At 45.1% G+C, this 17,563-nt stretch overlaps 1 protein-coding gene across 1 annotated transcript; it reads right to left on the reverse strand.

Moving 5' to 3' along the window:
• Nucleotides 1–441: 441 nt before the first annotated feature.
• On the reverse strand, nt 442–16,901 carry LOC307241489 (monocarboxylate transporter 1-like). Its single transcript, XM_080015622.1, has 5 exons — nt 16,824–16,901; nt 7,899–8,189; nt 2,638–2,781; nt 1,602–2,453; nt 442–1,460 (listed from the first exon to the last, which is right to left on the reverse strand). The coding sequence occupies exons 2-5, from the start codon at nt 8,113–8,115 to the stop codon at nt 1,162–1,164; spliced, it is 1,512 nt and encodes a 503-aa protein (XP_079871748.1). The 5' UTR covers nt 8,116–8,189; nt 16,824–16,901; the 3' UTR covers nt 442–1,161.
• Nucleotides 16,902–17,563: the final 662 nt, after the last annotated feature.

Raw genomic sequence — 17,563 nt, forward strand, 5'->3', positions numbered from 1 at the left:
GTGTGGGTGTGTGTGTGTGTGTGTGGGTTCAACTTGATTCCACACCGCGATCCTGCAGCTTGCATGTGGAGCGCAAGAAAATAAAACTTGTGCACTCGTAATCGTTTAGATATTCACACACTGGGGGTACAAAAATGTCTACGATTCGAAAAACCACCACGTCATTCTGCAGTTACAGCCCTTCAGGCCCCACGTCCACAACACAGAAGATACTTATTTTAATATTAAAATACAACAGGGTTTTTTTTTTTTCTTCTTCTCATTATTCAAACAAACTTTGAATAACTGCGGCTCATCTCACTAATACTGATGTGCAAGGATCTCCTCGCAGTGTTGCCGTGAATTTTATATATTTATGACTTAGGACCCCCCTCCCGCCCCCCCCCTTTAAAATAAAAACATAAAAATAAAAAATAAATGCTGAAAAGCCATTTTCCCCTCTCTTTTGTCACATCCACACCTGCAAATAATGGACCCAATCTTCTCCACGCTGGTCAAATTCATAGGAAAAAAAATAAAATCTAAAAAACGCAACTCGACAGAATAATTACCACGCCCAGACGGCAGACATCTAAGAGGAAGTTATTCAGAACGTTCAGCCCTTGAGGAGTGAAGCCGAAAGAGCCTTTTCATACACTGTGTGTGTGTGTGTGTGTGTGCGTGTACGCACCCCTCTGATTATGGCAGCTGAAGTATTTTACGTCATTTTACCTTATGAGGGTGTCTGTGTGTGTGTGTAACCGGGCGAAGTTCCAAAACTGCTGTTGCGGCTCAAGACCCTGAGATTAAAATAGACACTGAGTAACTAGACACAGTCACGACTGTGCTTGTGGAGGAGATGAGTATAACGAAGGCACGTCCAGTACTGTTACTAATCCAATGTGTGTATGTGTCTTTCATTAAACAAGAATGTACGTGTGTGTGTGTGTGTGTGTGTGTGTGTGTGTGTGTGTGTGTGTGTGTGTGTGTGTGTGTGTGTGTGTGTGTGTGTGTGTGTGTGTGTGTGTGTGTGTGTGTGTGTGTGTTCCGCTGCAAAGGCTTTGGAACTAAAAGGCTCGCTAAAGTTATCGGGGGTGAAAGATACGGTGAGCCGGCACGACTGCTGCGGTGACGAGAGTGATGTTTTCGTGTGTGCATTTTTCCCTTGGGAGTCCCCACTTTCTACACAGTGTCTTCGTCCATCTTGGCCACGTCATCCAGCGTGACGGCAGCCGGCTTGTTGTTTGCCGCCTCCTCCTCGTCGTGGTCGTGGTCCTTGGAGGGCGACGGCGGGGCCAGCATGGCTGCGCGCTCCTCCTTGGGCTCCTCCCGCTCTCGCTTCTCGTCCGCCTTCTTCTGGCGGTCCAGCAGGTGGTAGTTGAGGCCCATTCCCAAGAAGAGCATGACGCTGGCCACCACCAGGATGATGCCGGAGGAGATGTAGGTGTAGTCGTAATGGTTGTAGTAGTTGTAGAAACTGCCTGCGAGGGGACCAAGGCCAACAACATTTAGCGCTGTTCACAAACACTTTGACAGAAATAGATACAGTATATGGATTAAAAAAGGCGACGCTCGCTCACGATGCAGCCTTAAAGACCACGTCTGACGTCCATGCTCCGTACCTGTCAGCGGCGGCCCGAGGAGCACGGGCCCACACTCCACGATGGTGACCAGCCCCACGGCGGAGGAGAACCTCTGGGCCCCCACCAGGTCCATCAGTGTCTCAAACAGCACGGAGCTCAGCCAGCCGAATGCAAAGCCAAAGAAAATGGCGTACACCACGAAGCTGGTGAAGTCCGACACCCATGGCGCCACCAGGTGGCACAGGCCGTTGCACATGACGGAGGCGGCGAAGAAGTACTGGATCCGAGGCCGGACCCAGCGGGTGTTGGCCAACAGGCCCATGGATGGCCGGGCGACCATGTCGATGGAGGCCAGCACGGACAGCAGCAGCGCCGCCTTCTCCTTGCTGATGTTCTTGCTCTTGGCATAGTTGGAGAGGAAGACAAGCGGCGCGAAGAGGCCAAAGAACATAACCACGTTGCCGAGCAAGTAGAGCAGGAAGCCGCGATGCATGAAGAGCGTCAGGTCGATGAAGGAGTTGATGGTCTGCAGCACTGTCTTCTTGGCCACCGGCTGGGCCGGGCCATCCAAAGCCGCCCTGCCCGACTCAACACCGTCTGACGCCGCGGCCTCACCCAGCTCCGTGTCGGGCTTGGCCGGCGGCTGCGGCCTGGGCCCGATGGGGCGCATGAGGGAGCCGGCCACACAGCAGTTGAACAGTGCCCCCCCCAGGATGAGGAAGCTGCCTCTCCAGCCAAACTCGTCGAACAGCCAGGAGTTGAGAGGAGCCAGCGTGGACAGAAAGACGGGGCTGCCTGCCATGGCGATGCCGTTGGCGATGGGACGGCGCTTGAAGAAGTATTTGCCGATCATGGTGAGGGCCGGGTTCAAGTTAAACGCCAGTCCCAAGCCTGGGGAGAAAGTTGGGGTGGAGAAATAGAAGCACAGGTGAGCAGATGGGTAGGTAAGGCATGCAATGTAACGTAATGTAGAGGCAGAGGCTCAGGAGGTAGAGTGGGTCGTCTAGTAATCAAAAAAAAGTGTCATTGTTCAGCTTTAAGTGACAGATTGTAGCCGTAGAGAGGAGGCGCTGACCTCCCACCACTCCGATGAAGAAGTAGAGCTGCTCCACGGTGTTGCAGAAGGAGGCGCAGATCAGCCCCGAGCCTGCCAGGATGCCTCCCGCCATGATGATGGGTCTGCTGCCAAACTTATTCACGAGAATACTGCTGATGGGACCTGGAGGAAAACACGGAGGGAAAAATTTAGGTCAAGGTCAGCAGTGTTAAATGTTGTTTGATTTAGATTTCATAATGGGAATATGACAGTCAATTTTTAACCATGTGTAATATGCATATAAGAACAACAATTCGTAAAAAATAGTATGCTCAATAAAAAAATAATTACAGTTATGTCAATATTTTATACATTCAATATGATGGAATACAGTATCAAATATATATAAAAAAATAATTCTAAATGCTATAATCAACCAATTCCCAGTTGTGTAGAGGGGGTTTCATGGCATTACTAGGATGCTCGACTCTATTGACAGTAGATTAAACCAATGTGAGCATCAGAGCACCATCGTGCCTCCATTCACTTTATAATTGAAACAATATCTTCCACTTTTTTTTTTTTTTTTAACTTCAGCCAAAAAAGACAACGTGCAATTCCCGCTGTTGCCCAGCAAGTGGTGCACTTAAACCACAAAAAAACACAACAGTAAATATAGTGTCTGTTAACTGTCCTTGCGCAGGTAGGGAATGGGGGAGACATGGGGGAGGAAGAGACGGAGGTGGAGTGAAAAGCAGAATGAGAGGAGGAAAGCCAGGCAGCAAGAAAGAAAGAGAAAGAGAGAGAGAGAGAGATATATATGTGGAACCAGATGCAACCGATTACACGGAGGGGAGGAGGATGGATGGATGGACGGCAGCACAAAGAGCATGACCAGGGAAGAGCAAGGGATGAATGGAGACAGCAGCAAAAGAGACAGTGGGCGTGTGCTTTGAGGCCTTGCTCACGCCGGCCCACCATGTTTCTTTTCAAACGGGGCCGACAGGGGGGACAGATCCAGACGCACTGAGCACAGTCGAACAAAGAACAGTTCTGTGGAAGACATCAGTGCATATCAAACGTCAGTCCAGGAGACACAGAGACTGAAAACTCAGGAAAGAGCTTCTCCTAACATTGGGCGCCAACAGCTACACATTCTGACTGAAGACTGAGATGGAGTGTGTCTGTGAATATGTAAACATGAGGCCCCCCTGCATTCAAACAAAGTGGATCGCCTGTGGGAAAGGGAAGGTATGCCAGGAGAGCATCTGGAGCTTTGCCCTTGAAGTCTGGCAAGAGAGAGGGAGTGTGTATTCACAAGCTCACACATACCATTCACTGAATAATTTTGGGTGACACTGGCCGCCACCGAGCTCATGGGCCGGTGTGGGTTTACCGCGGCACGCGTGATGGTAAACAAGGAGAACTGGTGCAGCCACACCCGTGTGATGAGCATCATGTATCCACGTGCGTGTGTGTACATGCCAAGGGCACCGAGACATGCAGCACTGGCACAGTGGCATTCCTTTAGAGCAAGTGTTTTTACACAAGCGGGAACTTGAAACAAAAATACACAAGAACTCACACACAAATCCACAAATCCACTGTGACAGCCTTTGTTGTGGTGTGGCAAAAGACAAAGGGGGCAGCGATGAGTGTCCTGGGAGATATTATATAAACGATCCGTTCTTCCCCTCCGCCATTCTCCCTGTGTGGAGAAGGGACGGCCAAGAGAGAACAGCCCAGCGGCGAAAACCCTCAAAAAACACCACGAGTGCAGCAATGTTTGCAAATCTGTTTTGAATGTTTACTTTATTTTGCAGAGTGTGCAGCCAGGCGTTGTGGATCAGTGTTTTTTGAGCGACGCATCACCAAGGGGCTAGGCTCATGCAAATGTTCAGTTTAGGCATGGATAATATTACTTTTACATGTCTGATACCGAAACCTTGAGTATCTGCCGATACCGATACCAATGCGACAGTATTTTTCTCCTCTCTTAAACAACTAAGCTGTTAACAATTTTGTCATTTGCCTGGATGCACTTTGCTTAACCAAGCCATCCTAAAAACATCACGCTAAAATGGTGAAACACATATACTACTACCCTGAAGGAAGAAATACATAGCCTACAACATAACTCAGTTATGCAGAGTCAGAATATCTAGCTTCTCTCGTCTCATCTTCTGGGACCTGAAACGCATACGTCTCTGTGGATGGGAACACAGGAGGTGGGAAATCCGCCACTTCCTCTGCTGTTCTAAACACACAATGCATCTGCCGGCCAGAAAGACATTGGTCTGTCAATCAGTTAAACAAGTTCAATGTACAATTTCCATTTAAATGCTCTATCTTTGTCACAAATATCAACAATATGTTTGAATATTTGTTGTGTATTATAGGCATAATAGCTTATAAGAAAATAGTATAATCTATAGTACCCAAAAGTGCAGGCATCACTTAAAACACTGACTTTCTATTAATTTTGTCTTTTATATATATTTTTTTATTTCTTTATTTTTCTAAGCTCTTTCCTTTTTTATCTATTTTATGTAAGACACATAGAATTGCTTCTTTCTCTCTCCCCCTCTTTCTCTCACTCGCTTCCCCTCCCTCACTGAGTGTTCAAAACTCAAATGAACGAAGAGGTGGAAAATCAAACAACCTTTTTCATTATCTTTTTTTTTTTTTTTTTTTTTATCCGAGTCACTCGTCAGGAACTGAATCTTAAAAAAAAAGAGTCAAACCTTTCATCCCTAGACTCGTGTCGCCATCTCTACAGAGTGAGGGCCTTTTTCTTCCAACTTCTTTTATGTTTTCAATTTATTTTGGTGACGGGTATTGTTTTCTTATAAGTTATGGGGGCGTGGGGCTCAGCAGCTATGTGGGACTTCACGGCGTTAATGTTGTTTTTATTACACTAATCTCTGTCGCAATGTAGCTGAATGTTATTCTCCCTTGTAAGTCGCTTTGGATAAAAGCGTCTGCTAAATCACTAAATGTAAATGTAAATGTAATGTTAAGATCTCCGCTGCTTTCCGTGGAGGAGTGTGCGCTGGCCGTGGCGCAGGTCGACACATCTCTCTTGACGGCTTGTCGCTGAAAGTTTAGTCAAGCATTTACGTGATAGTTTAGGCTCATGGCTCGGATTATACTATTTTCCGATAACCGATCCGGTGATTTTGGCCAGTATTGGACCGATAACGATATAGAGTATCGGATCGGCGCATCCCTTGTTCTGTTCTGCCGGTTTTATCATTTCTCTGCCTGATCAGGAAGGAACAAAAGATGCAAAGCAGCCAGCAACGTAAACTAGTCATAAAAACAATCTACGCAATTAACATTCCACAACTTGAAGGTGATGAACATTCAGTAGGGCTACTCCCAAACAATTGAATACCATCATTTCAATTTCATCTTAATTGGACTGAATTTGTTCCGGGAAATATTTTTTGTCGAGCACGTCAGAGGGTATCCTGAAAGGTTGGTAGCAATTCTCATAATGTATAAAATGACAATATATCCATTTTGAATCAAATCGTAAAATCCTGCCCAATACCCAGCCCTAACATTCACACAAGAACTTCCAAATCATTGACTGTTCTCTGTATCCCAACTCTGTATTTGAATCCGGTTCCTGAATATATATTAGAATACAACAGCTTTTTTCTAGATTACACAGGGGCTGGTGGAAAGTTTAACAGGACAGGCAGCTTGATGGAAGCTCAAGTACTACCTTGAAAATCCCGTGGCCGGATGTTGTGTTCCTCTCTAGGGGGAACACAAGCTTGTGTTTTAGCTCAGCTTTAGTGTCAGCAGGGTCTGAGGACGCTATGGAACGCTTACATAGACACAGAAATGCAGAGTCACTGTGACTCCTCCCAAACAGGCTCCACTCAAATTACAGACAACGGGTGACGTTTTTAGTTGCCATCGTTATTCATCTTTTTCCCCCCCGAATCATGCGAGGTTTGCGTCAAGAACAAGTGTGTTTCTGTGTCTGTGGACGTGCACCGGCTCACGTCCACTCAGTGTGTGGTTGTGGCTTTAAGCCCGGTGCTCAAATAAAAAAAATAAAAACTACCAGCTTGAAAAATGACATCATCCATCCGAGACGCACAGAGCTGTCCTGTAGTGAGGCAGACAGCTCGAGGTAGCGTAGCTACTGCACTATGTCGATGCTGTGTCCCAGCAATACTGGGAAGAGAGAGTTGGGCACCTCTGTCTGGCTGTTGTGACTCCTGCATGAAACCACACACACACACACACACACACACACACACACACACACACACACACACACACACACACACACACACACACACACACACACACACACACACACACACACACACACACACACACACACACAGAGTTTTGGATACTCTCGCACACGGAGATCACGGTAAAACACTGTGTGATTATATATCCTGAACAAAAAAATACAGTTCAACGGTATGAGGATCATATAAGATCATTTCAGGCGTTCTTTCTTTGCCTATCCTCTCTAGTTCTCATTCTTTGTCTGACGCTCTGTCCAAAATCCTAAATGGCAGTTTGAAGCAGATGAGGCCAAGCTCGCCTGAAACTGGCTTAGCGCCACCATTTAAAAAATTGTTTTAATCAGATCTTAACATACACGGCAGAGTGGCTTGTTGTGCTGAGCAAGCATGACAAAGTGGAAAACCTAGGACTTTTGAAGACCTTTTTAAGATCATTATGAATACAATTTAAGACCTATTTCACGTCTCTACCGGGAAAAAAAGTACGAAGGAAATGGAAAGGAGTCCCACAGAAATATACTTGTGGTGGTCACTGATGGGGTGGGGGGAGGATCTGGATGATTGACACAAGTCACAAGTGGACGTTAGACTTTCACAAACTTTACTTTGCATACTATTACTGATGATCATTTAACATCCGCTCAATCTTAAAAACGATCTTTCACAAATATGCTTTTTTCTTTGTTGTTTATTTTAAATTTTTTTACTCATGAACTCCTGTCTGAATTATTGAGAATTGAGTCAAGTGGAAGAAGAGAGAAGAAGTGAGAGAACAGGGAACCCGGAGAGGGTTGCTGGCAAAGGAGTTTGTGTTTGTTTTGGGCTAAGTGGAGGGTGAAAGATAAGGGATAAAGCCTGGTGTGAAATTAAAGCACACGTGAAAAAGCAAGTGTTTTATAGACAGTAAATCGCTCCCAGAACTCAAAACAACGCCGCCCATCCTCCAACCCAACACCTCTCGTTGTCTCCAGCTTTTCTCCCAGCAACCCTGAGATGAAACCCACCGACGCGGCAACTCACCTCCAGCGTACATGACGGCCAGCATGATGGAGGAGATCCACGACACCTGGCTGGGCGTGGCATTGAAGATCACCTCGATCTCCTTGAAGAAGACCGTGATGGACTTGGGGAAGGCATAGGAGAAGCCGATGGAGATGAAGGCCCCCACCACCACTGCCCAGCCCCAGCCTCCCTCCGGAGGGGTGTACCCCACTGGCCCACCGATGGCTGGAGGCATGGCTGCGTGAGAGGAGACGGGACAAGGAGGCTACAGCTGGGTGCGTGTGCAGGGAGCAGGACTCACGCCGGCACCTGTGGGCGGGGGAGAGCAGAAGGTGGGTGAAATGAAAAACTCTATAAAAAAGCAAAACTGTTGGACTTCAAATGAGTTGTGCAACGTCTAGTTTGCGCTACAGCTCTTGGTGGGTTACTTTCAGTGTCTGTCTGCCTTTACAACCCTAAACATACCATAACCTTAGCAACAAAACCCTCCAGATGCTCTCTGTCTGCATAGAGCTACTGCATTGGCTTGGCCCGATATTTGCAACCATATGCGATATTTTCACAGTATCAAAATTCCTCCCTATGCTACGAGCTCATTCACTTGTGTGCACAGAATGGATGTACAGTATGTCGACATATGCGTGCAGTGGCACAACAGCGAGGAAGCAGATGGAGGATGTGGACATGGTGGCGTGGATGGGGATTAAGTTGCAGCTCCGACTGCACCGACGATGTGCGTAAGTGATTCATGCGCCGTAAATTGGTTTCCAGTGATCGTGCGCCAAAACCCGATTTTTATTTTAGACGTATGTTATTTTATTTTACGTCTCCTTACGGAGCGAAACAAGTGCGTATGGAACAGTAAAGAACTAAACCGTTTGTAATGGGGACACTTTCCCCGATCACCCCCTCTTCATGCATTTTGCACAGAAAATAATCTGAACGCGTCTACAGCTGTTTTCACACATACACTGCAACCCTGAAATTATCCGGACATTAACCGGAGGAGCTGTATGTGTGTCCAAATCATTTGGACCGGACATTACCCGGACCTTACCCAGCCATCACCCTAGTACAAAGTCTGCGTAATGCCCGATTGAGCGGTATGTGTAAACAGAGCAGGTAATTGTCTGGAGCATTCACAGCAAGCGAGTGGGCGTGTTGCATGTTAATGACGTCTCTGTTATGTGCCAGTTATTTACCTTCATGCAGATCTTCGTGCACGGAGCATAGCTGCTTCGTTCTCCTTCCTGCTTTCCTTTATATTCCTTTCAATTATTTTGTTTATTACGTCCAAATACATGGAGTATCAATGCCATAAAAGATAAGTCGGTAGCATCGTCTGCCATCTTGGGTGTGCCAAAATTCTACAGCATCATTGCATCACATCCTGCCTCCTGCGCGCTCTACCCAGGCTCTGCCCCTCGTCTAAACCTACTAGAGTATTTACAGATGGTGCAAACGTGTCTGACACAGACAATCTCTGGTTGTGTGCTACATGTGTGAAAGGGTAACTCTGGACAGTGTCTGGATCTGATTATCCGGATATTATCCAGAGTTCATGTGTGAAAGCAGCTTTGGAGTCGTGCCCCCTTCCGTGTCCAGTCCCCACAATGTATTTTGTTGTTTTCTTTGGAGGAAAAGGGTACGGCGATCGGGGCGATACTTTTCAATTTCTTTCTAAAACCTATCAACACTAATTTGCACACAGCCTGTAAGGATGGTCTCAATGCAAGATAGGGGTATCCCAGCTTTCCCAAGCTTTGATTATTCATTCAATCTTGGGGAGCATTTAGAAATCAGAGCGAGTTATTAATGTCCCATATTGTGAATTCCCCCTGCAATATCGCGAAGTGATGCACAGTCCGAATAACAATATCTATCTTTGATTGGATCATGTATTACGTGGTCTAAGGTTTGCCTGTAGCTATCCAAGGATATTTCCAACCTCATTATAGGGCATCTTTCCATAAAAAGATGAAAATTCCCCAGCGTGTGACTTCATTTATTTATTTATTATTTTAACAGGGGGAAAAAAAATATGGGACAGACGCAAGTGGGCTATTCTGGTCTGTTCTGAGCTCAACTCTGCTACTGTTTGCGTCGTTGGCCTTAGATGGTCTGAAGAAACTCACACGACCTACTTTGCTATTCATGCAGAAATCTGAGAATTTGTTTTTGTTTGTAGTTGTTGGGGCAGTTGGATGGAAGTCAAGAAACTATTACAATGAGCAAATTCCACTTTCTTAACCTTGCTGTGGCTAATGAGCAGCCAGGCCTCCAGCTCCTCTACATGGTGTTTAGCCTGTAGATCATACTGCAAACAATCACGTTCTGGAAACCATTACTCCTGTTCAAAGGCTCGGAGCGCAGAGGCCTGTCAGAGCAACTGCTTACCTTAGTTATTACAAGACGTTCAAAAAGCATGACAAGGTGGAATATCTGCTGGCACCTGGCCAATTTTTGATTTGAATGAAGTCATTGTTGTATACCTCTGTGCCTTGGGGTTCAAAGTGTAGTGGCATGCACACACCCTTATGTAAAATTATTAATTATTCCTTGCTATTTGCTGAAGGTGAGGTCCTTAATATTATTCCTTGAGATGGTGACTGAACATATTCAATTCATTTTCAACAAATAACACTGCAGTTCTGCATCCTGGCTCCCATGTGTCACACGGTCATGTGTTACACAGTCAATACACTGACGCACAGCCCTGACCAATATGAAAGTTTGTTTTTTCAAGATTTCAATGTCCACATTTTTTTATGCAAACTGGTTATAGTATGTGTTCTCAGATAATAGTAAATATTAATATAATTTATAACTACAATTAACTAACACGACTGCCCCGCACCAGGCACATAACTTCTGTAGCAGGTTAAAGGTTTTGCTTTGCCCTGAGTTTTCCACGCCACACTGCATGCTGTGTAGCAGTTCCGTCCACGGATAGGCTTATGACACAATGCTTGTGTACTTTTCTAGAAACAAGCATTCCTCTTCAGGTTTCCCTTGTTCTCATTTTAAATCTGCATATGAATGGGCTCCAATGGTGCCAATAGAGTCCTGCACCCACTCTACTACATCCACACACCACTCCACTGTCCCACACATAACTGTCTCTCTGGTGACATTTCTGACTAGCCACAACCTTTTACAGTTAGAGTCGATTTCAGACTTTTGAAAGGGATTGTGTGCAGCAAAAAACACATTGCACATTGCACCCTGTATTAATATTCTGCCCATGCAATTGTTTTTATATTCAAGCTGATTACATCAAAACTCAACAATCAAAAACCATGGTAAGCTGCCATTCACGAAGGGAATTCCTGATGCTTTGCCATGATGTTAAAGTTAACAAAGAAACAAGAAATAGCTTGCCTCGGTATTGGCTCAGAGAAGCATGTGAGAATATTGTCTTAAGTAAAACCAAGATGAATAACTGCCTGACAGGGGAGGGATTTAGTCCCGCATCAGTCTGTTGCCGGCTAACTGTAGCAGCACCATTTGGTTTCAAACATGCTGGAGTCAGTTTACAAGGTTGCTTGAATAAAAACATCCAACCTTATAAAACAAGTATGAGATTGAATGTTTTTGCCAACAAAGCAAAGATGACTTTGGGAGAAATTAGGGAACTGCATGGCAGATATTGTAATCCTGCGTTGTACCAAATATCTATATGGATGACATCAGTTCCAGTATGAAACCATCAGCACGCATACAGTATGTGCCAAATTTGCACACACAGGCAGCGTCATTTCCTGTAGTTATGCTGCTGCCTTCTAACCATCCAGGCTCTACACCTGTGTGTGTTTTAAACACCATAAAGTCAACTATGATTGGAGATGCACCAATCCACTTTCTTCTCAGTTACGATCAGATAACGATACTGTGGTGTGAGGATGGTGTGTTTTGAGCAGCCACACCTGACCTGGGTCTAGGTAACTGGGGGCCAATTACCTAGACCCAGATAAAATATACTCCAGGTAGATCATAAACCCATGAATATAAAAATGACTCACTGAAATCGGTTGAGAAATTAAAGCATTATAATGCTTTCTATCCAGGAAAACTGCAGCTCCCCCGTTTATTTGTATTTGTTTACAGGCCAGTCTTGCCCGTTCCAATATGGCAGCGACGTAGACGTATCGCAGCAACGGGCTGAAGCAGTCAATGCAGTGTCTGTGGAGTGCGGTGGAACCAGGATTTTCAGCGAATGCAATCCTGGAAGAGCTCGCCACGAAAAACAATATATGGTTTTATTTTGGTTTTAAACAGGATGCAACTGGCAAGACGAAGGATGTATCTGTGCAGTTTTTTTTAAATTTCACTGTGGCGCTGAACGAATAGAACTACAACTGCCAGTAGCTCTATGGTTGGCGCATATTATATCCGTCAGAATCATGACGTCTTATTTTGAGGACCAACACAGCTGAATGGCTGCTTTAATAAGTGCCGGTTTGCACAACTCCAACTGCCAGTTCCTGTTTGTACACGCTTTGAATTGCGCTTTATAGTTTAATCATTTGCCAGGTTGAATTCCTGAGAAGGCAGCCCATGGAATGGAATATGGATCGGCACATGGATTGGCAACGTCAGTCCAATATCCGATCAGTGAATAACATCAGTATCGGCACCCAATACCAATATTGGATTGGACCCATCTCTAACGATGGTGAGTGTCCCTACTCAGGTCCAGGATGCAAGTCTACAGTATATATCTTCCTGGTAAAACAAAGCCAGGAATCATTACAGCATGGAACATTTACATGAAAGTAAAAATGTTTTGGTTTTTTTTGCTTGCATTTCCTTGTTGACCAAGAAAGACCGAAAAATTTTAAGTTTTAAAACTCACTAATCAATTTGCCTAGATCTAATAGCACTCACAGTGGCCTAGTGATGGAGTAATAAGAGACTAAAGGCCATGGGGCATTTCTAGACGTTTGAATTGGTGACAAATGAATTTACTGACTGGAGCAGTCTTTGCATCAGCCTCAATGAGTGAACAACAGAAAAACCTTTGGTGCCATTTTTGCACCAAAACGCATGATCCTGGCTGTAAGGCTTAATTTGTAACAAAACTTTTAAGTGAACATATTTCTAGGAATGGCAGGTGGTCCAGCAGCCTGAAGCTGGCAGGATAGAGTTGCCCCCTCTCAAGTTGCTGCTGAAGCCGGTTGCCACATAGTCACTTCATTAGTGACCTCACTAGCCAACAGTCATGCGTACACTCACATATTTGTATACTTATGCACACAAATCCTTATCTCTCAGGTTGAAACCCAGAGCCTTGACTCAATCCTACCCTTAACCATATATCACAACAACCAAAAATGAATGCATGAACTTATTACTCTTGAGAGTGCAGTTCTGAGTGTAATAAGTGTTATAACCTAGTAATACTATACAAAAAGCAAAACTGCTTCCTGACAGACATACAACCTCTCTACATAGTAGCCCACAATATGGTGCTAAGCAAATGAGCAGCAGCTAAAGCGTGAGGACCTGACCTGGTTTACATAATGGCCTTCCTGCACTCAACAGGAATGTGATGACTATAGGAGTCAACGCTGCAGCTAATTCCCTCTCAGGTCTGATGCAACCGGAAATAAGAGACCGGACTGCGTCAGAGCCACAGTAACACATCTGGATCTATGTTTCATGATGACCACTTGCTTGACTTGTTTTATCCTGGTTTATGGGCCATATATCTGCCTACAACTCAAGAAAAACCGCCCGGCTTATCTAATATTTAAAAAGATCTATTACTGTAGCCAAGGCGCACACACACGCCTGACCTTTTTCTTTTATGGTTAGAAGCCTGTGAAGCCAAGTGGCCTCCCTGAAGGCCGACTAGAGCATGGCTGCAGCTGCTGGACTTGGGGGACTGGGTTTATCTACAGACCGAGCAGTGTGGACGAGGTGGCCTTTTATGCTCCTCTTGGGGTGCTGCCAAGAGGTCAGGCTACTGGTGACCTCACAGACACCCACACACAGCCATTCACAGGGGCACTTGTCAAAGGCGGTCACAAAAAGAAACTTAAAAGGCCATCAATCCAGTTTCATAGTGGAGATCTTCCCAGAGTAGTGTAGCCAAAAGCAGGCTTGGAAACATTACAGGTATAAGCCACTTATAGAGGCATGGTTCTGAACACTTAAAACTGCCCAGCTCTCACATACCAAGGGAGCAGAGGAAAAATTACAAACAACATAACTTTGGAGCAAGGTATGATGGGAGATTTCTCCTCACTAGTGCAATAGAATGCTTTCTTTTCCCCAGTGCATGTCCCGTTGCTCTGGGCCACAACCTTCGGCAAAGGAGGACAACTCCTGAAGGAGCTATGAAAGAGGTCATTGAGCAACAAGAATTTTCTTTAGCAAATCATGTAGGGGGCCTTAAACTACTACGTCAAACAACAAAACAACAATTGTTATCATACAAATACATGACATTTGCCATGCCAGGGTTCAGTTTACAAGATAAGCTTTGGGGATTAGCAATGATCATGTCAAGGTCAGGGTTTAGAGTCCAGGTGAAACATGCTGGTAACGGTTAAAAAACAACAAAAAAAAAAACATTTAAAAGGCAAAAAAAAAAAAAAAAAAAAAAGTTTTTCTGTGTCACCTACGTCTGCTTACACTGCCCAACTCTGCAAGCTGGCAATGCTGAAAGACAGGATACAGAGCCCATTCATATAAAACCTGCTGAGGAGGTAAATTGGAGCAGTTTCATAGTTCCTCGTTTAAGCATCCGATGAGTGGGATTCCAAGGGAATTTGAGGCGTGCATAAGATGTGCCAACCATCTGGCAGGCACAGAGACAACTAAACATCACAGTGTGTTAAAATGAGTTATAATATTATGATAACTACCTCTACAAACTTTTTTTCCGTGGGCCAGAATTACTTTTAAGGACCCCAATTGAATGTAAAACAACTTTTTAGCTGATCTCTACCGACTAAAAAGCAAAAAGGAAAACAAGAGATGTAGAGAAACTCCGGAGTCCAATACAGTTTCAATAAAGGCACCTTCTCTGTTGTCACTCTTCAAAGACCATTTATTTCCCTAAGTAAGGTACTATTATAAAGCATAAACAAGTTCTCCGGCCCACAAAAAGCATGTCTAATACCCAGATTAGCACTAATGACTATTTAACTCCCCCAGGCCAATGCTAACATTATCCTAATGCTAGAAGAAGAATTAGACTAATTTGGAGGAAAAACAACAGCCACTAAACACAAGTGCTTCCTACCAACGGTAACATGACCGTGTACAACTTTGACCTTGTCAAGAAAAAACATTGACAGTAGAAATCAAATCCAACATGGACTAACTCTGGATTGGCCCAGCTTTTGTAAAGTACAATTGTTAGTTGTTCATTTTTATGGCTTGAAATTTAAAACTATTTGCTTTTTCAAGGTCTCCCAGCTACCAATGCCTTGACTCGAATATTCCGCTTTATTTCTCTCATACAGGTGCTTTAATATAAAAACACAGCCATCTCCCTTTTCCTTCGCATCACACTTCCCCTGTTCTGAGCAAAACTTGCTTTTTTTTTTGACTCAATGACGTGGAGGCCAGTTTTGGGATTTTTGTTTTCCAACCCATACCCATTACCTGGTGGGGTTCATGTGTGAATGAGAGGGCGACCAGGAGAGGGTTGGGAGTCCAAAAACAACGACTCAAGTTCCAACGCCTCCAGATTGGGGCTCCTCTCCACATCTGCTGCTAGTTGTGGCTACCCCTCTCTCTACAGGCACACGCAGGCGCGCACTTTCTCGCACCCAGAAATTATATTAAACATTGGGGAGGGAGAAGGGGGGGGGGGGGAGAACACCTTCAAGATCTAGAGCCAGATTCAAAAGGTTATATGTATGTGACGAGTAACCTCTTGAATCCAGATCTAGATCTTGAAGATGTCCCCTCCCTCGTACTTAATTCAAAGCAGCAGTCAACCCCGGAATCTCGATCTAGATCTTGAAGATGTCGCCTCCCTCGTACTTAATTCAAGGCAGCAGTCAACCCCGGAATCTCGATCTAGATCTTGAAGATGTTGCCTCCCTCGTACTTAATTCAAAGCAGCAGTTACTATCGCATCTCCGTATGCTTTTATCATGCCACTTGAAACTCGAGCAGTGCGCGACGGCGCTGGAAAGAAACGGAAATGGTTTACTGATGATTTACTGATGGTTTACTCACAATCGCCCACCCACGCATCTAAAAACGAACACCAACCCGAACAAGCCTTGAAAAAAAAATAAAACATATATATATATATATACATATATACATACATTTAAATTAAATAAATGTTAATTATTTTATGTCCGGGACCCACGTGTCGCGCTATCTTCCTCGAAGCGGCGCGGCACGACTCGCCGGACTCGACGTGGGACAAACCGGGCGGCTCGGGTTGCCCCGTGCGGCGGGCGCCTCGCTGCGTGGACTTCGCTCCGCAGCGATTTCAAAACGGGACCGTTAAGCGGCTGCGCTCATCGCGCCGAGGACCGCGGCGCCGGTGGCACCGCACCGCGGCGACGTCGAAGACCAAGCGAGACCCGACCAGTCAATCAATCACACACCCACCCACTCACCCACCCACTCACTCACTCACCCACTCACTCACGGCTTTGATCAATGGCGAATGATTGATTGATCAGTGGTGGTCGATAGTTAACGAACGAATTAACAAACAAACAAAAAAAACAAATACACGAGCTGAACGCTCCCCGGCTAGTTGAGCGGGGCTAGTGCCACGGAGCTAGCTAATTTCCCAGTGGTTGTTTAGGGGCAGACCCGTCGGGATGGAACAGTGCATCCCTGTGTCGCTTCAGTCTTGCGGTACGAGCCTCGTGTTCTATTCGAGGTCCGCCGCCGCCGCCCTCCTCCCCGATAAGACACCCCGTTCCCAGGTGCCCCCCTCGCGTATTATCAGTTACTCACCGCGGTGACTGTAGGTAGCGGGTATCCAGCTGGAGACCAGTGACCGTCCGGAGCCGTCCGGGTGCCCTTGCGCCTGACAATGCCCCCCGGCAGGCGCGGCACCAGATTGGGCAACTTCTCCGGTGTCGTTTCACGAGACGCGCATGCGCACACGCCTCCCCGTCCGCGGAGGGAAGGCAGAGTGAAGGAATCTGCAAGAAATCAGACTTCAAAAAAAAAAAAAAGTTTAATAACTGGAGGCATAACTTCAATTTTAAGTGCAATGTTTACTTCTTTTTTTTTTTTTTTTTTTTTTTTTTTTTTAAATGCATTTTAGGATAAAGAAGATATTCAACTGCATATTTCACATTTTAATATTCAGCTGCATATAATCATGTTTATCAGTCATTTTTATATTTTCCTTTTAGGTGATCTTGGCTTATATGTATAGATTGGGTTTTTTTTATCGTTTATTGTTTAAAATTTACATTTTTATTGAGGTCATTCTCACTTATCTGTATGAATGTATTTTATCTGCAACATACATATATATATATATATATATATATATATATATATGAATGAGAGAGAGATAGAGGGAGAGAGAGAGAGAGAGAGCGAGAGTGTCCCAATGTCTATAAATGAGCAACTCAAGTAAGCTGCCACATGAACCACTCCATACGCACACCCACAATCCCGTGTGATGTTATCAGCCCTTGGCAAATAACAGAGGTCAAATGGGGGAGCATCAAGGTCATAAG

The sequence above is a fragment of the Zeus faber genome (assembly GCF_960531495.2).
Source record: "Zeus faber genome assembly, chromosome: 15".
Lineage (NCBI taxonomy): Eukaryota > Metazoa > Chordata > Actinopteri > Zeiformes > Zeidae > Zeus > Zeus faber.